General features: G+C 44.4%; 1 protein-coding gene and 1 long non-coding RNA gene across 2 annotated transcripts; one reads left to right on the forward strand and one right to left on the reverse strand.

The window, feature by feature from the left end:
* Positions 1-13756, reverse strand: LOC141113940 (uncharacterized). The gene is made up of 4 exons (XR_012236835.1): positions 13482-13756; positions 5574-5691; positions 3712-3789; positions 1-685 (listed from the first exon to the last, which is right to left on the reverse strand). It is a non-coding gene; the product is annotated as an uncharacterized lncRNA (long non-coding RNA).
* On the forward strand, positions 12933-26329 carry LOC141113939 (purine nucleoside phosphorylase-like). Its single transcript, XM_073607300.1, has 6 exons — positions 12933-13121; positions 16854-17017; positions 17432-17535; positions 18779-18954; positions 19850-20040; positions 24498-26329. The coding sequence occupies exons 1-6, from the start codon at positions 13081-13083 to the stop codon at positions 24725-24727; spliced, it is 906 nt and encodes a 301-aa protein (XP_073463401.1). The 5' UTR covers positions 12933-13080; the 3' UTR covers positions 24728-26329.
* The last annotated feature ends 348 nt before the right edge of the window (positions 26330-26677 follow it).

The following is a 26677-nucleotide window of genomic DNA, read 5'->3' on the forward strand; positions in this document are numbered from 1 at the left end:
TTATAAAATCATGTCAATCATGTAACATATAATATCCGGAATGCATATTTAACAACAATGTACATGCCATATTATAAAATGCTCTTGCACCCAACGCGTTTCGGAGTGTGCGTATATCCTTCTTCAGGGGTGGGTATAAGCAAGAGAAATTTCTATTATATATGTAGTGAATTGCTGAATTAGTATTATGTATAATCCCAATTAAGAACTGTAGAAAGGTAGGTCTGCCAGAAAGATTCTCGACTCCATGTGCGTGTTTTTAAAGGACTTTTTAAATATCCATGCCGATCAAAAAACAAAAGTATTCGACCCCCCTCCACCACCACACAAAAATGGAGAGAAGGCACAACAACAGGGTGTGTTCTGAGGTTACACTGGAGCCAAATGGCAAGTCCTGAAGGTAGCCGTTGAAGAACCAACAGAATGATAGTTGTAATGTATAGGAAGCTGATCGTGGCTTCACACTCGAGAGTTGCTTTAGTTCTGACAGCTCAGACCGGCATCCAGTAGCATAATGCAGTGGATGCGGTACATGCGGTACATGTTGAAGATTCCTGCGCAGACAAAATCCGCACATGATACCAGTTTTGTGGTGTAAACAGGGCACAAAACAATGGTTTTCATTGTGCTCTTGCAGAAAAAGGTGCAGAAAAACTCACATCTCTGTACACGGTGCGATTAAGGCCTAAAGAATGTTTTCAAAAGCGAGTTGTTATGGAACAAAGTTTTAAAGAAGAATGTCATTTCTTATAACAGTAAGAAAAATAAAAAAAAAATCATATTTGAACTGTGTCATTTATTTTATGTGTAACTGAGAATGGAACCACTTGCCCTGCGGTATATTTTACCCCTTTATGACCAGGCCATTTTTGTTATTCAGCACTGTGCTACTTTAACTGATAATTGTGCGTTTTTTTTCACATAAATAGCGCTTTCTTTTGGCGGTATTTGATCACCACTTTTTTAATAGATAATTTGTTATAAAACATCCAGTAAAAATCTAATTTCTTAATAAAGAAAAAAATATAATTCCTTTTAATATGTATTCTGATACATCTCTGGTAAAAAAAATCCAAATAAGTGTATATTAATTGGTTCGTATGAAAGTAATAGCAAATCTACAAATATGGAATTTACACAGCTATAGGTACTGTAATGGAAGTGATCAGTGACGTACAGTGTGATTGTGATAGTGTGGTGGGCAATCTGGAGCTAACACACAGGCTGGGAGGGACACTAACTGACTGACATCAATAGTGACACTAATACAGCGATCAGTTAATAATACTGTATAAAGCGGAGTTCCGCCAAAATTATTTTTTAAAATACTGCAGCTGCTGACTTTTAAAATATGGACACTTACCTGTCCAGGGCGCCCGCGATGTCCTCACCCGAAGCCGCCCGTCCCTCGGCTCTCGGATGTAGGCGCCGCCATCTTCGGTAAGGGAATTTAGGAAGCGAAGCCTTGCGGCTTCACAGCCTGGTTCCCTACTGTCTTCTGGGACCTTTGTGTCTCCAAAAGACAGCGGGGGGGGGGGGGGGGGGGGGCGACGGAGGAGGGGCACGGCGTAGATGGAGATTTTTGGAGGGTAAAAGTTTGACGCCATTCCACGAGCGGGCGAAATTTTCAAGCGTGACATGTTGGGTATCAATTTACTCAGCGCAACATTATATTTCACAATATAAAAAAAAATTGGGCTAACTTTACTGTTGTCTTATTTTTTTATTCAAAAAAGTGAATTTTTTCAAAAAAAAGTGCGCTTTTAAGACCGCTGCGCAAATACGCTGCAAAAAAAAGTGTTGCAATGACCGCCATTTTATTCTCTAGGGTGTTAGAAGAAAAACCATATATAATGTTTGGGGGTCCTAAGTAATTTTCTAGCAGAAAAACCTGTTTTAAACATGTAAACACCTAAAATCCAAAACGAGGCTGGTCCTTAAGTGGTTAATAAGTTGCTGAAACTAAAAATAGAGTCAATCAAGCAATGATCCATGCCAAAACAGAGGCTATAACTCAAGATAAAATATCCAACCTTGAGAATATATGAAAGGTGCCAAATGTGACACCGGGGGGGGGGGGGGGGATCCGATCAGCGGAAGTTCAATTTGTGGGTTGAACTCTGCTTTAATGACACTGGCTGGGAAGGGGTTAATGTCTACGAGCAATCAAGGGGTTATCTGTGAAGTGTAATGTGTGTCATATGTGCTGCTGTTAACAGATATAGTTGTCAGGGAGAAGAAGCAGCCAGATCCCTGTGCTCTGAACAGAGTCCCGTGTCTTTGTAAATGTGATTTGAAAGAGCTGGTCAGCAGGTTTCAGCCACAATCGTTGGCTGAAACCTGTTGATTAACTTGTGACGCGTCCTTAACCCAGAAGTAGGCCTATGCCGTACAGTTACATGGTCTGGCCTGCCTGTGCCGCTTGTTCGCTGTAAAATTTGGGCAAGTGGCAAGAGGCTAATGTAAAATGGATGTTTGGAAAAAAACCAAGATAACACATGTAACACTTACTTGGTCTTTTTTAAAGTGGTTGTAAACCTTTACAGACCACTTTGTGCTACAGGCATGCGCACGGGAGACGTCAGTCACGGCACGCGCTGGGGGGAAGAAACGGCACGGTGGTCCGTTTCTTCACAGCCCATGCGCCGATGACGACGTTGGCGCACTACAAGTGAAATATCTCCTAAACGTGTTACCTATAGGTAAGCCTTATTCTAGGCTTACCTATAGAAAAAAAGACAAACAAAAGGGTTTACTACCACTTAAGCCCTCATGCACACAGGCTGTTAAAAAAACGTTATGAAAACGCCAGTATTTTAGCAGTGACTTTTTTCAGCTTTTTCAGCGTTTTTGTAATAGCGTTTGTTAGTGTTTTTGAGCGTTTTTCCGCGTTAGCGTTTTTGAGCGTTTTTTTTTTTTTTCAAATTTTTTTTTTTTTTTTTCAATGGATCAAAAACGCTAAAAAACTTTGGTGAATGACGTTTTTGAGCGTTTTTGAGCGTTTTTCAGCGTTAGAGCGTTTTTACAGCTGAAAAACATCTCTCAGAACCCACTGGTCCTGGGTTTTTTTTACAGCTTAAAAACGCCTATGCCACTTGCAGCTCAAAAACGCCTAGGTGGGCATGAAGCCATAGACTAACATAGACAGGCCTTTTTAAGCTGCAAAAAAAGCTCAAAAAAGCAGCTGTAAAAACGTCCGTGTGCATGAGGACTTAAAGTAGCGCTCTGCCGAATAACAAAAAAAAGGCCTGGTCAGGAAGGGGGTAAAACCTTCCTGAGGTCAAGTGGCCAGGTATACAGTGCAATGATCTGCCTAATTGGATACAAATTGATCACATAGCCCAGATAGGTCCTTCTTTTAGATCGTTTTGTTAGATCAAAGGTTGGTTGTACATAGAGTGTATGGTCAGATTGTAATGTGTATGGTGAGTCTTAAGCAACTCTTCTATTAGCAAACTTATAATGTTAACATTAGATAAAGTAGGATTTAGTTATTTTGTTCTATCAAAAAGCAAAAAAATTAAGGCTAATCCGCCACAAACCTATAGACCTGTGAGAGAAACCTCAGATAGAAGTTGCCATTCTTTGCCCTGAGATGTGACCTCAGCTTGCCCTTCACGGCCCTCAAACTCAAATAAAACCATAGAATGACAGCTTCCATCTGAGGCTTCTCTCACAGGTCTAAAACTTTGTGGTAGATTCAGTTAATACCTTGACAGTCACGTTGAAGGCCGGCTGAGGCTTGGTCACTTCCTGGCTTCAGTCCGGTCACTCTCCCAGCTCACTGATCTGGTTAAAAGAAGATTTCAGGTTATAACACATTGCTTTAAAATTGTTCCTCTCCAGTTGAAAATCTGAAATGCAGCAGCACTCGTGTAGCTGTGCGCGTAATCTGAGCTTCAGTGATTCAGTTATATAAACAGTCTACAATACACATTACCTTTAAAGTGGACCTTTCACAAAAACTGCAAGTTCCCCTAATTTAGTGAGCAGCGCTGCGGGGGGGGGGGGGGGGGGGGGCCCGGGCACACAGGGGGGAATCAGATGTGGGCAGCATAGGGAGGAGGATCGGGGCAGCAGGACAATTACAGAACGATGCGCTGTATCTGTGTCTCTCCCTCCAGCAGCTGAAAGCCAGTCCCCTCCCCTCTCCCTCCCGTCGGCTTTCAGCTGCTGGAGGGAGAGACACAGACACAGCGCATCGTTCTGTAATTTTCCTCCCGTCCCGCCGCATTGATCCCACTCCCTGTACTGCCCACATCCGATTCCCCCCCTGTGTGCCTGGGCCCTACCTCATCCCCCCGCAGCGGTACCGGCTGCTGCGGGTGCACAGGCAGATAGAGAGAGTGGGGGAAAAAAGCAGGTAAATATGTCATATACTGGCCCCTTCCTTTCCTGAAATGGACACAGTGAGCGATTGGTGTCTCAAAGTAGAGATGTCAGGGGCCGTTTAGACCCCTGATATTTCATCCAAGCACACCCCTAACCCACCCCCCCCCCACCCCCATCAACAGTGTTGTAAAAAAAAAAAAGTTAAAAAAATAATTTTAAAAAATCTTAAAAATAAATTTTAAGTCTTTTTTTAAATTGTAAAAAAAAAAAAAAAAAAATTATTGTAAAAAATTGTGATTTTCGTAATTTGGAGTGCAGTGATGGTGAACCTTGGCACCCCAGATGTTTTGGAACTACATTTCCCATGATGCTCCACTACACTGCAGAGTGCATGAGCATCATGGGAAATGTAGTTCCAAAACATCTGGGGTGCCAAGGCTCGCCATCACTGCCCTAGTGGAAAGGGGAGGTGGGGGGGTCCTGTCAGGTAGGCTGTATGGGGCCCTGTGATTTCTTCTCAATCTTAATTTTATTAGAAAATTATTACACAAATAGACAAATATGCATACGTTAATGGCATAATCATACCATCAGTCAATTTACAAATACATTATACAAGCTTACATAGCAAAAAATAAAAAAAAATTAAAATAATAATAATTAAAAAAAAAAAAATGGGGGAAAATGATGGCAACACGTAAAGATCATGTAAAGAATAAAGATTATTATGTCTTATTTAGATTCTGCTCAAGTTCCCATAAATCATTCTCATTTCCTGATGACTCCCTTAAAATTCATGTGCCAGGAGGGTCTCCATCCTCTCAATGTAATCAATTTCCATTATCCATTCCTTCACTGATGGGGATTGTATTGATCGCCAATGTCGCGGGATAACCAATCTTGCCGCTGTTAACCAGTGTCTAAGTAGACCCTTTTTAATATTTCTATAGTAGCCTGGGAGAATGGCTAGCAGAGTAATCTGTGGTGTATTGGGGACTAGCTCACCTGTAACTGTAGTGTGCAGCTGCATGATCCTGTCCCAAAAATTATGAATTTGGGGGCATTCCCACCAAATGTGTATCAACGAACCCTTGGCAGAATGACCCCGCCAACATATGTCAGATGCATCTGGGTATATACGCTGCAGGGATGCTGGACATCGATACCAATGAGAAACAAGCTTATAGGGGGCCCTGTGATTTCTAACAGAACCCCCGCCTTCGGTGATATACGGTACCTACCTTCCTTGTAGAGCATCGGCTGTACTTCTCTGGATGAAGCTGAGAGAAGCTGAGAGAAGCGGGCAGTCAGGTCTCTGAAATATTCTTCATTACATCATTCCAGGCTCAAGCAACCCACCTACCAGCATTTATGGACAAGAAGAATAAAAGTTTATATAGAGTCAGGAATTACCGTATATACTCGAGTATAAGCCGAGTTTCTCAGGACTTTTTTTGTGCTGAAAATGCCCTCCTCGGCTTAGACTCGAGTCAAGCACTTTTCTGCAACAGAGAATGACATTTTCCGAACTGACTTTGGTGCCCCGTATCTCAGGGCCACTTGGTGCTAGGAACCCCAAATTTGGTGTGGTATGAAAACCCAGTGGAAGGAGCACTACAACATATCCAAAGGTTGGGGTTCCCAGCCCCAAGTGGCGCCGAGAAAAGAAAGAAAAAGAGAAGAGCTTGACATTTTCCAAACGGACTTTGGGGCCCCCGTATCTTGGGGCCACTTGGTGCTAGGAATCCCAGCTTTGGATTTGTTGTAGTGCTAGTTCCACTAGGTTTCCATACCAAATTTGGGGTTCCTAGCACCAAGTGGCCCCGAGATACAGTGGCCCCAAATTCAGTCAAATGTGTCCCAACTGCAGCAATGTCATTTCCGGACCCTTTGGGTCCAGAGACCCCAAATTTTGGCTGCAGCTAGGGGGCATCTAGGAACCCTTAACTCTTGAATATAAAGGAAATAGCTGTGCAGCTATTTCCTATATATTTGATGTTATATGTATGTATTTCATTTATTATTTGCTGCTCTATATTCATTTTTAGCTTAATTTATTTTGTTAGGGGCGCGGTATTCCCCCCCCTTTTCTACCTTAACTCTTGAAGTTCGGAGGACCTATGGCTTCAAATGGGCACAGTGAGCCTGCAAATGGGCACAGTGAGCCTGCAAATGGGCACAGTGAGCCTGCAAATGGGCACAGTGAGGCTGCAAATGGGCATTGTTGACCCTCTTTTCCACTTACAGTAGCTGCGAATTTCTCACCCTAGGCTTATACTCGAGTCAATACGTTTTCCCAGTTTTTTTTGTGGTAAAATTAGGTGCCCCGGCTTGTATAACCTGAATCCTACAGAAAAGAGTTTGCTTTTGAAGAGATCATAGTGATCGGATGCAGCATGGCCACGGTCTTTAACCATCTCCTGTTGAATGCTTGCAAGCACAAAATTACATTATGCGTTTATAACTTGAAACCGGATATCTCATGGAGTATGGCTTTAATAGAAGTGCACACACAACAATCCAGCCAGTGTTTTATAATTGCAGGCACAAGCTCCTTCTCCTTCTTCCTGATGAGGAACGCAGTGGGGGCTGAACTTATAATAAATAAATTAAATCAGAGCACAGGATCATTGTGGGAGAGAGCTGGAGCAGTCACAAGTTGGGTTCTATATCTAGAACGGGTTTTGTATTCATCAATGATTCGTATCCACCATTCTAAAATGAGAGCTCTTATGTTTAATACTCCCCGGTCACTCCTGTCAGTGATAACAACAGCGCTCGCCCCCGACATCCTCTTCGCCGCTCAGCCTGGTCGTTGATTGGCTAGAGTGGATGGACTGAAAGCAGCGCAGCCATTGGCTCGCGCTGCTGTCAATCACATCCAATGACGCGGCGCGCCGGGGGGGGGGGCAGGGTCGAGTGATACAGCGAGCGGGTATGGCCGCCGGCTGTATCACGGGAGCGCGCCAGCAAGCACTCAACACCATGCGAGGGAGCTGGCATGAAGGTGTTGAGTCCTTGCGGGGGGGAGTCGAGGGACCCCAGAAAACCAGGTTCGGGGCCACTCTGTGCAAAACGAGCTGCACAGTGGAGGTAAGTATAACATGTTTGTTTTTAAAAAAAAAAAAAAAAAGTAAAGTGAAAAACTATTGCACCAGCGGCTACCTGGCGCCTCCCTCTCCCTTCCCTGTTGTCCCCTCTGCAATTGTCCCCCCCCCCCCCGCACCACCCCTCCGATCTCCCTGCTGTCAGGGTCCCCCTGTGTGCGGTCTTACTAACCCACTGCCTGGGGGGATGGCAGCGACATAGCAATCCCAGGAGGAAGTGGGGCCCTGGCCTAGGCCAGAAACCTGGAAGTGCAAAAAAGAGGTACAATGGTAAAAAACTGAATAAGGTCCCTTTCACACGAGAAGTCCGATTGGGTCCGCCTGTCTGTTTTTCAGGCAGACCTGATTGGACCCTCCATTCACCTCTAAGGAGCAGCGGATGTAAATGGACTTGTGTCTGTTCAAACCCGCCTACCTCCAATCCAATCCAGCACAAACAAAGGGAAGGGGATCGGGTCGGAGGGTAGACGGGTGTAAACAGACAGCCAGTCCGTATGCATCCAACTGCCCATAGAGCATAACAGGGCTCTGTCTGTGTCTACTCTGCATAAACTGAGCAGACACGGACGGTCATCCTCCCGCTCTGCGGACAGATCCCCTGCTGAGCAAACTGGAGTTAAGTGGAGTCCGACCCGTGTGAAAGGGGCCTAACGATTTCTAACATTTTTGTAAAGGGGGGGCAGAATACAATTGTCATTTGAGTTTAGTTCACACTTCATGGAAAACGTCGTACCCGTACATCGGTACTTTGACGCTAAATACCGTTGTTATGGCAGCCGCTAGCTGCCATAACCCACAATGTTTTCGGGAAGGCCGTGCGTTTCTCTTTGAGATATAAGAGGTCTCCGTGGCGGATTCGCTACAAGATCACTTTTATCGTGGCGGGAGAGGTGCCAGTCGTCTCCGCTGCTTATCGGACCCGCCGGTAGCGTTGGAGATGATCACCTCACTGCCTGGATGCCGAGTGAGGGGAAGATGGCCCCCGCCCATCTCCAAAGCATTGGAGGGCGGAAGCGACGTCACTTACACCCAATGCTCTTAAAGGAGATTTTTTTTATTGCATTTTAGTGTAAATATGAGATCTGAGGTCTTTTTGACCCCAGATCTCGCTTGTAAGACCGCTGCGCAAATACGATGTGACTGAAAGTATTGCAACGACCGCCATTTTATTCTCTAGGGTGTTAGAGAATAATATATATAATGTTTGGCGGTTTTAAGTCATTTTCTAGCAAAAAAAATGATTTTAACTTGTAAACACAGAGTCTGAAAAATGGGTTTGGTTCTTAGGTGGTCAAGCAGGCCATACTTGTAGTGCACTGAAAAGAAAATTCCGGTGCCGAAACAGAAAATTGAGAATGCAATTGGCCGAAAACCGAAATGGACAGTATTTAAATTTTTTTTTTAAATGTAATTAATGTGACTAGCATTTTTGCGTTGAAGTCAATGGCACGCAATTTTGCACTGAAGACACTACGGGGCGTTTTTGCATTGAAGTCAATGGGAAGCGACTTTGCATCGAAGTCACAGCGGGGCGTTTTTGCATTAAAGTCAATGGGAAGTGATCTTGCATTAAAGTTAAAGCGGAGTTCCACCCAAAAGAGGAACTTCCGCTCATCTGATTCCTCCCCCCCTCTGGTGTCACAATTGGCACCTTTCAGGAGGGAGGGGGGTGCAGTACCTGTCTACTACACTTCCTGGAATAGACTCCCACAGGAGTCACGCCCCTTCTCGACCCCCCCACTGTCTCCTGAGAAACACACAGGTCCCAGGAGATAGACTGGACCACTTAGGACGCGCAGCGCAACTCACGCATGCGAAGTAAGGGAACCGGGAAGTGAAACCACAACACTTCACTTCCTGATTCCCTCACAGAGAATGGCGGCAGCAGCGAGCAATTCATCGGCTTTGGCTGCCGACATCGCTGGACCCTGGGACAGGTGAGTGTCCATTTATTAAAAGTCAGCAGCTGCAGTATTTGTGGCTGCTGGCTTTTAATATTTTTTTTTTAGGTGGACTCCCTCTTTAATGGGGCACAATTTCGCATTGAAGTCACTAGGAGGCGATTTTGCATTGAAGTCTATGGGACGCGATTTTGCATTGAAGACTATGGGACACGATTTTTAATTGAAGTCTAAAGGATACGATTTTGCATTGAAGTCTATGGCATGCAATTATGCATTGAAGTCACTAGGGGGCGTATTTGCATTGGAGTCTATGGGACGTGACTTTGAATTCAAGTCTTTAGGCCACGACTTTGCATTGAAGTCTATGGGACGCGACTTTGCCTTGACGTCCCTAGGAGATATTTTGCATTGAAGTCTATGGGACACAATTTTGCATTAAAGTCTATGAGGCACGATTTTGCATTGAAGTCTAAGGGACACAACAGCATGCCATTATCCACACCTTTGTTTTTTTTTTAAATCGGCAAATGCTGATAACCCTATTTTCGGGCCATTAATTTTCGACGGCCGATATATCAGTACATCCCAAGGACATACATGTTACAATCTCGCTGTACAATCTCTGCACAAATCTTCCTTCTTTTTTTCCAAAACTAGGAACAAGGGCATAGTGTTATTTCAGGTTTTATGGTTTCAAACCAAAATGTTTCAGTATATTTTGATCTTCCCTGTGCCTGTATATCTGTATTATCTTGGTACATTTGTATTTGCTACCATGTCATGATAAAAAAATTCTAAATAAAGAATTAAAAAAAACCTAAGATTACTACTCCCTAGACATGTGCACTGCCGAAAAATGTGTTCGTTTTCGTTTCATTCGTTTTTTTCGTAAATTCGACAATTTGAAAAATTCGTAAATTCTAAAAATTCGTAAATTAGAAAAATTTGTAAATTCAAAAATTTGTAAATTCGAAGATTCGGAATTTGTAAATTCGAAAATTCGGAGATTCATAATTTGGAAATTCGTAAATTCGAAAATTTGTCATTTCAAAAAAATCGGAATTCCTAAAGTCGTAAATTCGGAATTTCAAAAATTAGAAAATCAGAAAATTCAAAAATAAGAAAGGAAAATCTGAAAATTAGAAAGAACGGAAATCAAAAAATTAGAATGAACTAACTAGCTAACTAACTATTAAATTATAGGTATTGGAATTTCCTTTCAAATTTGGCTGTTAGTGAACGTAACAAATACAAATTTATCTGAAGTTACGAATTATCCGAAATAAAGAATGCTAAACAAATGGAACGGAATGAAATAATAATAAATAATAATAGTACTTTTTTATTATTATTGTTATTTATTATTAATTTGTTACGTTCCATTCTTTTAGATACGGCATCCGTTAGTACGAACTTCGGATAAATTTGTATTTGTTATGTTCACAAACAACCAAATTTGAAAGGAAATTCCAATACCTATAATTTAACAGTTAGTAATAGTTGACTTATTATTAGTTACTATTTCAGATTTTCGGGTTTTTGTATTATCGTTCTTTTGATTTTTCAAATTTTCACTTTTTTTTTTGGCTTGCCGAATTTCTGAATTTTCAAAATTTTCGAATTTTCATATTTCAAAATTTTGGATTTTTGAATTTCCGATTTCTCGAATATCCGAAATTTAGATTTTTCAGTTCTCTGGCGCCATCATATTGGATGTAGGACCAGTATGAAAGTGTTGTGTGAACCTGTGTGTTGTGTGCAATGGTGGGGGGGCGGCTGAGAACCATCAGCAAGTCACAGTCGACCCCTGACTGCACATGCGTAAGATCACTCATCGCTTTCAAACTGGTCCTGCAGCCTCCCGGAACATGGGATGTATGATAAGTCCCAGGGGGTTGCAGGTGGATGGGGGGTGGGCGGAACTTTCTCTTTGAAAGTTCTGCCCACCCCCCCAGTGAAGATTTATTCTTACTTTAAAGTGCCACTAAACCCACATCATAAAAAACTACCAACAAATGGTGGATTACATGCTGTTCATGCTCACTCAGTCACTATGAGATACATTTTCCGTATTCTACAAAAAAAACCTAGTTGATCCTGCTATTTTGCTACTCTCCATCTCCCCCTTCTGTCCAGATCCCCAATTCATCTAGGAATTTTGCAGCTGTGGTGGCAACTCTGCACGTGCTCAGTTTTCAGTGAGTTTCTATGCTTAGCATTTCCTCCCTGTAACATCTGAGCAGCCCATGTGACTATAGAGTCACACATGTGGGCGTATACACAGTGCTAAATAACAGTCTAATCCCTCCCTCCTCCTCCATGCCTACTAACCAGCAAAACACAATGGGGGTGGGATATTACATGTAGATTGATGGAGGCTTCACCTCCCTCTTATTCTAAAACACAGGCTGGAGGGGCGTGACACAGCCTGTGACTGGCGTGAATCCGCCCACACCATGGTATTGCCAAAAAATAATAAGCATTTGATTTCAAATATAGATTTGTATGCCAATTTAAAGCAGTTTATTGGTATTATTTATTTTTACTCTGTATTCCAAAGGCTGATTTTTTTTATTTTGAACGTGTGACCAGCAGCAGAGGACAAGAAGCTCCTCCTGCTTATCTTTCCCTGCAGACAGGCTGGGAGAGAGCCGGGTCATGTGACAGATGGATATCGATCAGGAAAAAGGTACTTAGATGTTTTTTTTTTAACATAAAATAATTACAGTGCCTTCATCCACATAGAAAAAGAGAAGGGACTATGTAAAATAAACAGTGTGTGTTTAGTATCACTTTAAAAATGTAGATCCATCTTGCAAGGCAAGAAATCCTGACTGCGGGGTCATCAGACAAGGCTGGGCTGAGGGGCAGAAAGAAGAGGAGGCCACTTTGGGTGCGCAAAGAAGAAAAGAAGGGGGCACAAAAAAAAAAGGAAAACACCCGCAACCTATGTTGCTAAGGTAGTTCCGAGGTCACCGGTGGAATGGGGTGCAGTTTTACCTTTTTTGCCTTTGGTGCTAAAAGCAGAGGTTCACACCAAAATTGAACTTCCGCTTTTCGGAACCCTCCCCCCCTCCAGTGTCACATTTGGCACCTTTCAGGGCGGAGAGGGGTGCAGATACCTATCTAAGACAGGTATTTGCACCCACTTCCGGCATAGACTCCCACAGGGGTCTATGCCTCTTCCTGTCCCCCCGCACTGTCTGCTGGGACACACACGGGTCCCAGGAGATAGCGGGGACCAGTTAGGACGCGCAACACGACTCGCGCATGCGCAGTAGGGGAACGGGAAGTGAAGCCGCGACACTTCACTTCCTGATTCCCTCATAGAGAATGGCGGCGGCAGCTGCCGAGGCCCCGAGGGACGGTTCGGCCTCGGGTGCCCACACCGCTGGATTCGGGGACAGGTGAGTTGCAGTATTTGTAGCTGCTGACTTTAAAAAAAAAAAAATTTCGCGGGACTCCCTCTTAAAGGACCTTGTTCCAGCATTGCATATGCTGGTCATCAGCTTGGGTTTGATTCTTCAACAGGTAAGTAAGTATAGGTAACAGTTAGTACAAGTCTAGGAAGTAATTCCAGCCTCATCCCTCATGAGTGATGGGAGAAGACACCACAACGCCCACTGCCCTCCTCCCAACCACCGACTGTCCCGTGCAAATCATTAACTGCAGCCCCAGGCTATACAAGAGATCCTTATATATCTGGTCCACAGTGACATTCTAACAGCAGCTGACAGATGGGAGACAGGAAGACCATGCAGAGCAATGAGGATTTCAGGTAAGTGGATACTACTTAGTAGGGGGGGGGAGCAAGAACGTTCCAGTCTTTGGTAGGTCCTCCCAAAACGTCTCAGTTTTGTCTGAATGCAGGATAGGTGAATCTCACGCTGTTCTGATAGATCTCTCAGGAAAACCTGGAGCTAAGTGGACTAAGTGCACTGGTGGTCCCTGTTCCCCTTTCCTATTGAAAATTTGATTAATCTTACATTGTAAGGATTGCAACGGGGGGTGAGACTCCTAAATGAGGATAAGAGTAAAGCAAGTCACAACTGCAATCTCCGGGGTTTGATTCATTAAAACCAGCGAGGGGGAAAAAAAAGTTGAGTAATTGCCTGCAGCAACCAATGATAATTCTTACCTGATTTTTCCATAAACTTTTTCTTCCAGTTTTGGTGAATCGGCTACTTTGAGAGTTGTCAGCAAGCAGATCAGACCTATTCAGACGTTCACTTGCCATCCAGGCCAATTCTGACATTTCTCTCCTACAATGTAAAAAATCATCTTTTTTTTTTTTTTGCTAGAAAATTACATAGAACCCCCAAACATTCTATATGTTTTTTTTTTTTTTTTGCAAAGACCCTAGAGAATATAATGGCGGTCGTTGCAACTTTTGCACGGTATTTGCGCAGCAATTTTTCAATAGTGTTTTTAAAAAAAAAAAAAAAAAAAAAGATTTGTGCTTTAAAAAAAACATAACAGTAAAGTTAGCCCAATTTTTTTGCAAGATGAAGTTATGCCGAGTAAATAGATACCTAACATGTCACGCTTCAAAATTGCACACGCTCGTGGAATGGCGCCAAACTTCGGTACTTAAAAATCCCCATAGGCGACGCTTTACATTTTTTTACAGGTTACATGTTTTGAGTTACAGAGGAGGTCTAGGGCTAGAATTATTGCTCTCGCTCTAACGTTCGCGGCGATACCTCACATGTGTGGTTTGAACACCGTTTTCATCTGTGGACGGGACTTACGTATGCTTTCGCTTCTGCGTGCGAGCACACAGGGACAGGGGCGCTTTAAATTTTTTTTTTTTTTTTTTATTGTTAATTTTACTTTTTTTTTTTTCTAGTTCGACACTTTTTTAAAAAAAATTATCATTTTTTTTCCTATTACAAGGGATGTAAACATCCCTTGTAATAGGAATATGGCATGACAGGTCCTATTTACAGAGAGATATGGGGGTCAATAAGACCCCACATCTCACCTCTAGGCTGGGAAGCCTGAAATAAAAAAAAAAAAAAAACGATCTCGGCTTCCTAGGCGGCTCCGTTTGTTTGAATGCCAAGGCCGGGCGTGACATCACAACATCGTGCCCGGCCTCCGAACGATCATAGAGACTCCGGCGACCATCTGGTCCGCCGGAAATCTCTATGGTAAACATCCGGGGCTGGCGGATCCGTTGTAGGACTCACCGATGGCAGCGGAACAGCCGATATGATTGTTCTCATGGTGTAGGGAATCGCCGGCTGAAGAAGCCGATATCTGAATGATGCCTGTAGCTGTGCCCATCATTCAGATATACCCCCCACAAAGTCAAGGACGTCATATGATGGCTGGCGGGCAGGAAGTGATTAAACCCAAAAGCAAATATGTATTATATTGCAGTTTACCAATCCTTACATGTGATGGCTGCATTAGGCTTTTTTCTTTAGGCTTTTTTCTATGTTCATCTGGTAATCAAGCCAGTAAGTCTGTTGTTTTTCAACAGAACAAGCGCTTTTCCAGATGTATCAACTTACAGGGATTATACAAACCATTTAACACTGGCAGGGGTGCTAAGAATGATCAGCTTTTATTTATTCATGTAAAACTTTTACAGGAAAAAAAAAACTGTTTGCTGTAACTGATTATAAAGTGTGTGCTGAAGTTTGTTTTCAATTTGTTAGTGTATTTAAACCTGCTAGTTCATTTAACAGCCCCCCCCCCCCCCCACACACACACACTGACAATGCTGCTGTCTGCTGTGCTCCTTCCAACATTTTGAGATGGGAATGAGGGGCATCTACTAACAAATGTATGTAGGCATAGGACACGCCCCCCGCCACACCCCCTTAAAGGAGAATTAACCAAAAAAAAAGGTTAATTAAATCCACAAGTGCTTTTTTTTTACCACTACTATTCCTTTATATTGGCTTTTAACATTTACAAATGCAGCAATTTAGAATTTGGATGAAAGGTTTAGCGCTGGGAAACACTTTTTGAAAGATAAAAAGTGCATTTTATATACAACTATATGGATCAGACCAAAATGAGGGACAAATGAGGAGGAATGAGGGACAGAGGGACATTGCTCCAAATCAGGGACAGTCCCTCGAAATCAGGGGCAGTTTACTGTGTTACTTGGCCAGATCACCAGGTGAAAACAGAGGGGGAAAAACCTATGTGAGCAAATGCAGACATCACATCTAATGAATGGGTTTAAAGCAGGGATATGCAATTAGTGGACCTCCAGCTGTTACAGAACTACAAGTCCCATGTAGCCTCATCTTATGAGTCCCTGGCATTTAGACCCCTTTCACACTGGGGCGGTTTTCAGGCGATTTAGCACTGGAAATAGCCTCTGCTAAGCGCCTGAAAACCGCCTCCTATTCATTCCAGTGTTATTTTTTCACACTGGGGCGGTGCGCTTGTGGGATGTTCCGAAAAGTCCTGCAAGCAGCATCTTGGGGACCGTTTGGGAATGCTGTATTTAGCGCTCCCAAAACGCCCTGCCCATTGGAATGAATAGGCAGCGCTTCGTAAGTGCCTAAAAAGCGCTTTCGGAAACGCCGCAACACGGGAGTTTTTAACCCTTTCTTTGGGGTTAAAAGTGCCCCGCTAGCGGCCGAAAAGCGCAGCTTAAATAGCACTGTACACGGTCCGCGTCAGCGCTATAACGAGCGGCACTTTAGGGCTAACGCGGCCGCGGCCCCAGTGTGAAAGGAGTCTTATGCCGTGTACACACGGGCGGACTTTTCGGCATCGAAGGTCCGACGGTCTTTCCGACGGACTTGCGAACGAACGGACTTGCCTACACACGATCACACCAAAGTCCGACGGATTCGTACGTGATGATGTACGACCGGACTAAAATAAGGAAGTTGATAGCCAATAGCTACCTTAGCGTCGTTTTTTTGTCCATCCGACTAGCATACAGACGATTTGGATTTTTCGACCGGACGAGTCTGTCTAATTTTCGACCAAAAAAGTCAGCTGAAGGTCCGATGAAGCCCACACACGGTCGGATTGTCCGACGGATTCGTCCCGTCGGACCTGTCCGGTCGAAAAGTCCGCCCGTGTGTACACGGCATTAGAAGCAGTTGGAAGGGATAGGTGCACCTTTCAACCCAGCTGCTGGCAGGTCTATGTGTCAGGTACTGTGGCTGGGTGGGGCTGGATGGTGCACCAAGTGATACTTACATTTAGGGCAGTATGAGCCCAGGGACAAATCTCTGGAACGCAAGCAGTCTACATTCCGGGCATTTGTCCCTGGGTGCATACTGCCCTAAATGTAAGTATCATTCGGTGCTCCATCCAACCACAGATCTTGTCAGCCTCTCATAGCCTTTTACAGGCTGCCGGCAGTAGGGTTGAATGATGCACCTGTATCTTTACCCGCACCTAAACGCCAGAGCCTGATACACCAGGGCCAAGCATCCACTGAGTATGAGGCCTTATACCTTAAAACCAATACGATTTTTTGTGAAAAAAAAATTTCCCTGACTCACATTAGTTTTTATTAATCTGACAGGTATGAGGACTGTGAGGAGACAGCTCGTTGGCTCATGGACCGTATACAGTCCCCTCCCGTGATGGCCATCATCTGTGGCTCCGGTCTGGGGCTTCTCGCAGATACGCTGACTGGCGCAAAAACCTTTGACTACAGCCAAATTCCACATTTCCCTACAAGCACAGGTACATGGCGGCTTCTACAAAATGACTTAAGAATATGACCAATTTCTGAAACTCTCTACAAAATACGGCGGCTTGCAAAATTCTACACAAAAAATGTCAGCTTCCACCCATTCTCTGCACACAATGGTGCTGCTCTGCATAGAAACCAATCAGCTTCCAGGTTTTATTGTCAAAGCTTAACTGAACAAGCTGAGGTTAGAAGCTGATTGGCTACCACGCACAGCTGCACCAGATTGTGAGCGCTCCAGTTTTAGTGAATTCCCCCCAATGGCTGCTTTCATGGTTTCACAAAAATCGACATTCTCCGCTCATTCTCCAAAAAAATGGCCACTTCCTCCAATTCTTCATCTGACCTATGTCACTACCTCTTATTTACGAAGACCTCTCATTATTCTGTATTCTCTGTCATTCCAGTGGTTGGGCATTCAGGGCAGCTGGTTTTTGGCATCCTTCAAGGCAAGTCATGCGTTGTTATGAAAGGTCGCTTCCACGTCTACGAAGGATATCCGCTTTGGAAAGTAAGACTTTGTGATCTACACATGTGACAGGAGGATGACTGACTCTTTGAGTTCTATCTGAGAAATACATTCCTTGTACTGTGCTGCCTACTTCTTAATTCAATACCAACTACACTGATACAAAGTCGGGCATCCTTCCTAATTGTCAGTGCCTAGAAAGCAGTGTACCATCATGTACAGTGCCACAGTGAGTGTATTCCTCGGTATCTGTTCTTATTCTGTATGGAATGATACTGCACAGTACTACTTCTCTTGTCCTGTATACCGGGTGTAATTCTCAGTATTTCTTCTTATTCTGTATGTGTAGACTCTGCAGAATACCACTTCTCTTGTCCTGTATGCAGGGTGTAATTTTCGGTATCTGTTTTTATTCTGTATGTATGGACTCGGCACAGTACCACTTCTCTTGTCCCGTATGCTGAATGGGTGTAATTCTCATTGTCTGTTCTTATTCTGTATGTATGGACTCTGCACAGTACCACTTCTCTTGCCTTGTATGCCGGGTGTAATTCTCAGTATCTGTTTTTATTCTGTATGTATGGACTGTGCACAGTACTACTTCTCTTTTTCTGTATGCCGGGTGTAATTCTCAGTATCTCTTCTTATTCTGTATGTATGGACTCTGCACAGTACCACTTCTCTTGTCATGTACGCTGGGTGTAATTCTCAGTATCTGTTCTTCTTCTATATGTACAGGCACAGCACAGTAGCATGTATGCCGGGTGTAATTCTCAGTATCTGTTTTCATTCTGTATGTATGGATTCTGCACGGTACCACTTCTCTTGTCCTGTATGCTGGGTGTAGTTCTCGGTATCTCTTCTTATTATGTATGTATGGATTCCGCACAGTACCACTTCTCTTGTCCTGTATGCCGGGTGTAATTCTCAGTATCTCTTCTTATTCTATATGTACAAGCACAGCACAGTAGCACTTCTCTTGCTATGTTTGTTTGGTTCACGTCTCAGTCTTTCTTCTTGCTCTATATATAGTATATGTAATTTTGCACAGTATCAGATCTCCCATTCCGTATACTAGGATCGCCAGCATTTATGAAGGGTCAGTACTGTGCAGTGAGGTGTCTCTGGTCCTGTACAGTGTATGGGATTCCTGTATTGGATTCACGGCTCACTCCAGTTCATGGACTTCAGGCTCACTCTTATCTGTGTTTTGTATAGGACGTACAGCCTTGTACAGCACACCTTTACCCCATCGGTCGCTGTCATTCTGACGATGTCTTTCCAGGTTACTCTCCCCATCCGAGTGTTTACGCTCATGGGGGTCAAGGTCCTGATGGTGACAAATGCTGCGGGGTCACTTTGTGAGACGTACAGCCCAGGGGACCTCATGATCATCCGAGATCACATCAATATGCCGGGATTGGCTGCCTTAAACCCCCTGAGAGGGCCAAACGATGAGAGGTGAGGGAAATCTGTGACCAGCTTCCTCTTAAAACGCATTGGGCAGTGGTGATCATTTACATGTGGTGTAATAATGTATATTTGCTGTCCTGCAGCCCCCCCCCCATGTGAATGAGTATGGGGTACTACTCACATTCACCAAAAAAGTGTAAAAAGTAAATAAAAAACACAACACAAGTTTTTGACAATTCCTTTATTAAAACCACTTCCCGACCGCCGCACGCCGATATATACGTCCTTACTTTGATGGGGGATAGAGTTGTAATGGCAGCAGCTAGCTGCCATAACCCCGGTATCCTCTTGTTCGGCCGGTCCGGTCCAGTTTCTGATAAGAGTGGTCTCTGCAGTGGATTCGCAGGCGGGAGGGGGCTGCCGCGCTCCGCCACTTACCGGAGTCGTCGGCAGTGGCGGAGGCAATCGGATCTTCACCCTTGCTGGGCATGGAGATGAGTGAGGGGAAGATGGCACCCACCAGTCTCCATAACAATGTAGGGCGGAGGCGACGTCAAAACATCACTTACGCCCACAGCTCTTAAAGGGTCTTTTTTTTTTTTTTTTTTTTTTTATTATTGCATTTTAGTGTAAATATGAGATCTGAGGTCTTTTTGACCCCAGATCTCATATTTAAGAGGACCTGTCATGCTTTTTTTTCTATTACACGGGATGTTTACTAAAAAAAAATTTTTTGTATAATGTGAAAGATTTTACGCCACGAGAATCGTGATCTTTTTATCCTAAGCAAAAAAATTGTGATTCTCATTTTGGCCAGAATCGTGCAGCTCTAGTGTGTAGTGTAGATATTTTGCCATTTAATAATATAAAGGTAATGTTAGTAGTGCAGAGATCTATAACATGGCCACTCTAAGAAGAAGTAATATTCCTTTCCGTGTTGCAGGTTCGGTCCTCGCTTCCCCTCCCTCTGGGACATGTACGATCAGGGCCTGCGCTCCGCTGCCTTGGAAATCTCTCGCCGGCTCGGCCATGCAGACTTCACCCATGAAGGGGTGTACTGTATGGTAGGGGGACCAAACTTTGAGTCCGTCGCAGAAGCCAGGTTCTTGCAGCGGCTGGGCGCTGATGCTGTGGGTGAGTTTTGGATTACAGAATAGGTTAAGTGACACTGTCTGAGTCCTGATATTCTCTATGTCTCCCCTGTGGGTTTCCTCCCAGTACTCCGGTTTCCTACAACACTTCAAAACATGCAGTTAGGTTAATTGGCTCCTGTCTAAAATTGTCCTTAGTATGATATTTTACTGACCGTGTCCAAGATGGCTGCCTACTCTTCTGCCCCAGATCCAGATAAAAGCGCTTTAGGTCCCGAGTGGAAAAAACGCTATAGAAATATAAATGAATGAATTAAAAATAAAAAAATAAAAGAATTTTATTCAGCTACTACCTCCCCCCAACAAAGCTCCTTAGAACATCAGAGACGGAGCAAACCCATAGACCCCGATTCATCAAGTTTCAATATCACATAATGTGTGCTAAATGGCATGCTAAAGTGACATACAATAATTCAGGTTGGGAGGCCACTTTTGGTTCACACTGGAAGCGGCTGCGGATCGCACAGGAACGCTGTGCGTCCCCATTCTCCAGTTCAGGGACGAATCAGGGCCGAATCTGTGTCTGAATTCAACCCTGAAACGGAGCTAAAGGCGCACGGCGTTTCTGTGCAGTGCGCTCCGCAGCCGCACCCGGAGATATGTCAACCAGCTCCACAGTGAGCCGGCCACATTCTCCTGCTATGCGAATTGGATGCAGGGAAACCCACATCCAATTCGCATAGGTGTGAACCCAGCCTAAAGAGGACCTGAACTGTGAAAGTTGTGCCCAAAAAAGGCAAACCAAGAGCTAGTCACCAGTATTAAATGTGGTCTCCTTGCAGGTGATCTTTTGCCTATTGCTGACTTACAGGGGTTTATTTACTAAAGCTGGAGACTGCAAAATCAGGCTCACTTCTGCATAGAAACCAATCTAATTCTCACCTCAGCTTTTTCAGTTAGGCTTTGGCAATAAAACATGTGAGCTGAATGGTTTCTATGCAGAAGTGAGCCTGATTTTGCACTCTCCTGCTTTAGTAAATAAACCCAAATTCTTGTTCTGCACTGTGTCTCTGTGGAGATGGCCATCTTGCTTTCTCACGACTGAGCTGCCCCCTGATGACTGGTGAGAAATATTCAGGAAACACCAGGCGAGTTCAGAAAACCGAGATCCACAGACTGAAAAAAAGGGGAATTAGGGTGATCCTTGCTCTGCAGATCCTTAGGTACAGATTCCTCTCCAGCAAGGAGAACAGTGAGCAGCACAGAAGTAACATCACCAAATCTAACTCCAAATCTGGTGAAACTAGTGCCGTGTACACACGGGCGGACTTTTCGACCGTGTGCGGGCTTCATCGGACCTTCAGCTGACTTTTTCAATCGAAAATCAGATGGACTTTAGATTTGGAACATTTCAAATCTTTCCGCCGGACCCAGTTCCTATCGAGAAATCCGCTCGTCTGTATGCTAGTCCGACAGACGAAAACCAACGCTAGGGCAGGCATTGGCTACTGGCTATGAACTTCCTTATTTTAGTCCGGTCGTACGTTATTACGTACGAATCCGTCGGACCTTGATGTGATTGTGTGTAGGCAAGTCCGTTCGTCAGAAAGTCCGTCGTAACTCCGTCGAAAGTCCGTCGAAAAGACCGTCAGACCTTTGATGCCGAAAAGTCCGCCCGTGTCTACATGGCATAGCAGTGATTCCGGCGATTCTCCGCCCCCTGTCATTCTCTTAGCAGGGCCTGGCATATAGCGGGAATCGGCAAAGAACTAGATGAGGCGGGGAGGGGGATTGGGCAGGAGCTGCCAAAGTTTACTTTTTCTATTAACAAGCTGGTGATTGGTTGCTTGGACCGCCTAGCAACCAATCACCAGCCTGTTAATAGGAAAAGTTAACTTTGGCAGCTCCCGCTCCCCTGTCCAGTGCTGTGCTCCGCTGTAGGTCTTTGCATTCTAAATCAGTTAAAGTTTCTTTCGTTGGTTTTAATTTTTTTAATGCTATATTTAATATAGCATTAAAGTATTTACTTAACAAGGTAGTAATGATGTGTACAGTGCCTATAGTAGCCAATCATATTTTATCCTTATTTTATCACATTATGATCAATTAAATATGACTACTGGTATTGGTTATTTTATTTATTTTTTCTTATTCAGTGTAATTATTACACTGAACATGTGAGCCCCCGAGTTACAAACATCCAACTTACATACGACTTAGGCCGCGTACACACGAGCGGACTTTTCGACCGGACTGGTTCGACGGACCGAGTCCGGCGGACAATTCGACCGTGTGTGGGCTTCATTGGACCTGCAGCGGACTTTTTCGATCGAAAATCTGACGGACTTTAGATTTGGAACATGTTTCAAATCTTTCCGACGGACTTGAGTCCGGTTAAAAAAGTCCGCTCGTCTGTATGCTAGTCCGACAGACAAAAACCGACACTAGGGCAGCTATTGGCCACTGGCTATCAACTTTCTTATTTTAGTCCGGTCGTACGTCATCACGTACGAATCTGTCAGACTGTGGTGTGATCATGTGTAGGCAAGTCCGTTCGTTGGGAAAGTCCGACGGAAGTCCGCCGAAAGTCCGTCGGATAGACCGTCGGACTAGTCCGGTTGAAAAGTCCGCCCATGTGTACGCTGCATTATACTTACAAACGGAGGGAGACAACGGGAAGTGAGAGGAAATCTACCCCCTAGGAAGGGAAATTCACTCCTGTAATGCCGCGTACACACGATCAGACTTTACGGCATACTTGGTCTGGCGTACCGGATTTCGTCGGACAATTCGATCGTGTGTGGGCTCCAGCGGACTTTGTTTTCTCAAAAGTTTGACGGACTTAGATTTGAAACATGTTTCAAATCTGTCCGACGGACTCGAGTCCGGTCGAAAAGTCCGTTCGTCTGTATGCTAGTCCGACGGACAAAAACCGAAGCTAGGGCAGCTATTGGCTACTGGCTATGAACTTTCTTGTTTTAGTCCGGTCGTACGTCATCACGTACGAATCCGTCGGACTTTGGTTGATTGTGTGTAGGCAAGTCAGTTCATTCGGAAAGTCCGTCGTAAAGTCCGTTGAAAAGTACGCCAGACAAAGTCTGCCGTAAAGTCCGCTCGTGCGTACGCGGCATTAGAGTTATCATGGGGAAAAAGGTATCTCCACTGAAGCTTTATCACCAATCCTTGTTTCCACAACAACCCAAAATTTAGAAAATCCGATTGTTATAGGGACAGAAAGTGTGGTGTAATCTTCTAAACAGGGGCACAGACAGCAACAAAAAGTGTTACAGGGGTTTAACCCTTCCCTATGCTATCCATAAAACTTCAAAAGTATTATTTTTTTGGCTGGAGTTATGAATAAGGTGCACCACAACTACCCTGCAAGTTTGTGCAATGAACATGGCTGGGGCATTGTGGGTCTGCATTTGATGGGCACAGTGAGGCTGCATATGATGGGCACAGTGAGGCTGCATATGACGGGCACAGTGAGGCTGCAACTGACGGGTACAGTTAGGCTACAATTGATGGGCACAGTGAAGCTGCAATTGACGGGCACAGTGAGGCTGCAATTGACGGGCACAGTGAGGCTGCATATGATGGGCACAGTGAGGCTGCAATTGACGGGCACAGTGAGGCTGCATATGATGGGCACAGTGAGGCTGCATATGATGGGCACAGTGAGGCTGCATTTGATGGGCACAGTGAGGCTGCAGTTGACGGGCACAGTGAGGCTGCATTTGACGGGCACAGTGAGGCTGCATTTGACGGGCACAGTGAGGCTGCATTTGACGGGCACAGTGAGGCTGCAATTGACAGGCACAGTGAGGCTGCATTTGATGGGCACAGTGAGGCTGCATATGATGGGCACAGTTTTATCTAGCAGTAATGATACATAATCACTTGATAAACGGCTATTTACGGCCCTGCATTACTAACAGTGACATTTTTCAGTTTGTTTGCGCCCCCCCCCAAAAAAATTTTGAGCACCAGCCCCCACTGGGTATCAGTGAGATCAGTGGCCGTAGTCTTGTGTTTATTGCCCCCTGTTGTGACACATCTATGGTAATGTTGCTCAGACAGATAGACAGATTTCAAGGCTGAACTTTATTAACATTGTGTACTTGAAATGGTCAATGAACCCATATATATTTTGAAAGAGGAACATCTATCTCCATTGGAGGCTCAAGGCTGCAATTTAAATAAACTGTATTCCATTAAATGACAGAAGATTTTAAAATGTATGTCAGGGCAAAATAAAAACATTTACAGAACTCAGTGTGAACTGAGTGGTGTCAGCCCTGCCCATTTTCTTTTAACTACTTCCAATCTCAGATATCCACATCATAAAGGCTAATTATTTTGCAGTCCAAGATAAGAACCCCCCCCCACACACACACACACACACACACACACACACACACACACACACACACAAAGATCCCCTTTAAGCAACTGACTTTTAATGATGTGCTTTAAAGTAAAATGACCTCTTGTTTTCAGGTATGAGCACAGCACCCGAGGTGGTGGTTGCAAAGCACTGTGGAATGCGAGTGTTTGGCCTCTCTCTGATCACGAACCGCGTGGCCCAGGCCTATGAGATGGTGGATTCGGTGGATCACACAAGCGTGCTGGAAGTGGGAAAGCAAAGATCAAAAGTCCTGCAAGAGCTTATTACTGAGCTGGTCAAAAGTATCAACTTCAAAGAAGACGACAAACAGGAACCAGCATAAGGCGCTGTGCTGTACCAGAGCCGGCTGCTTTTCCAATCCAGCGCCGGTTTCATTATTTCTGGATAATGGTAGACCCGTGTTTCCTAAAATAAACATTACATTCTGTGCTTAAAGTGGAAGAATTAGAAGCCCCGTCAGGTCACTTTCTTTGCCTGTGTTTCCTTGGGAAGATTATCTATTGTTTCCTGTCCCAGAGACAGGGTAAGGTTAAGTCTATGTTTCAGGCCTGCTTACATGGCACTGGTCCCCAACCTGCAGCCTTTGACTTGCATTTAACCAACCCTTGGGGTACCAATTCTTCCATTGACATCAACAATGGTGAACTATTCCTCCAACTGACACCAACAATGGTGAACTATTCCTCCATCTGAGACACCAATGATGGGGCACTATTCCTCTATCTGGCATCAAACATGGGTCACTATTTCTCCCACTGATACCAATGATGGGGCACTTTTCCTCCTACTAACATCAATGATGGGTCACGATTCCTCCCACTGATACCAATAATGGGGCATTATTCCACTGACACTAATGACAGGGCACTTTTCCTCCTACTGATACCAATGAAGGGGCACTATTTCTACCATTGATACCAATGATTGGGTGCTATTCCTCCCACTGACACCAATAATGGGGAACTATTTCACTGACACCAATGAAGGGGCACTTTTCCTCCTATTGACACAAATGAAGGGGCACTTTTCCTCCCACTGACACCAATAATGGGTCACTATTTATTCCACTGACACCAAGAATGGGTCACTATTCATTCCACTGACACCAATAATGGGTCACTATTCATTCCACTGACACCAAGAATGGGTCACTATTCATTCCACTGACACCAATAATGGGTCACTATTCCTTCCACTGACACCAATAATGGGTCACTATTCCTCCCACTGACACCATTGATGGGGCACTATTCCTTCCATTGACACCAATAATGGGTCACTATTCCTTCCACTGACACCAATAATGGGTCACTATTCCTTCCACTGACACCAATAATGGGTCACTATTCCTCTCCCACTGACACCAATAATGGGTCACTATTCCTCTCCCACTGACACCAATAATGGGTCACTATTCCTCCCACTGACACCAATGATGGGTCACTATTCCTTACACTGACACTATTTCACTGACACCAATGAAGGGGCACTTTTCCTCCTATTGATACCAATGATGGGTCACTATTCCTACTAGGGATCGACCAATATCATTTTTTCGGTGCCAATACGATACCGATATTTCAGCCTTCTCTCCTGCCTATAGCCGATATTTTTTTCCGATATTTTGTACACTTAAAAAATGTTTTCTTTTTTACACTGTCATTTTACATTTTTTTGGTTTTTTTATCACTGTTATTGCTGTCACAAGGAATGTAAACATCCCTTGTGACAGTAATGGGCATTTGACAGGTACTCTTTATGAAGAGATTGGGGGTCTTTAAGACCACAAACCCCTCCACTGCACTCTAAAGTAGGGCTGGGAAAAAAATCGATTTAAATCTTGAATCGAGTTGAGAGGTCAAATCGATTCAAAATTTAAGCAAATCGATTTTTTTTTCTTTCACCGCGCCGGTCCGGAGGCGCTGCGGGCATGAGTTTTTAGGCGAGGCCGCGGCTTCGGCCTAGTCCGCGGCTACGCCGCGGACTAGGCCGAAGCCGCGGCCTCGCCTAAAAACTCATGCCCGCAGCGCCTCCGGACCAGCGCGGACACCGCGCCGGGCCTGAAGAACTGCGGGCAAGGAGTTTTTAGGTGAGGCCGCAGCTTCGGCCTAGTCCGCGAGGCCGGACGCCGCGGACTAGGCCGAAGCCGCGGCCTCGCCTAAAAGCTCATGCCCGCAGCGCCTCGGGACCGGCGTGATTTCCAAAAAAAAAAAAACTCGATTCGAATCGTGAATTGAGTTTTTTTTAAGAGAATCGAAGATTTTTTTTTTTA

The sequence above is a fragment of the Aquarana catesbeiana genome, linkage group LG12, assembly GCF_042186555.1.
Source record: "Aquarana catesbeiana isolate 2022-GZ linkage group LG12, ASM4218655v1, whole genome shotgun sequence".
Taxonomy (NCBI): domain Eukaryota; kingdom Metazoa; phylum Chordata; class Amphibia; order Anura; family Ranidae; genus Aquarana; species Aquarana catesbeiana.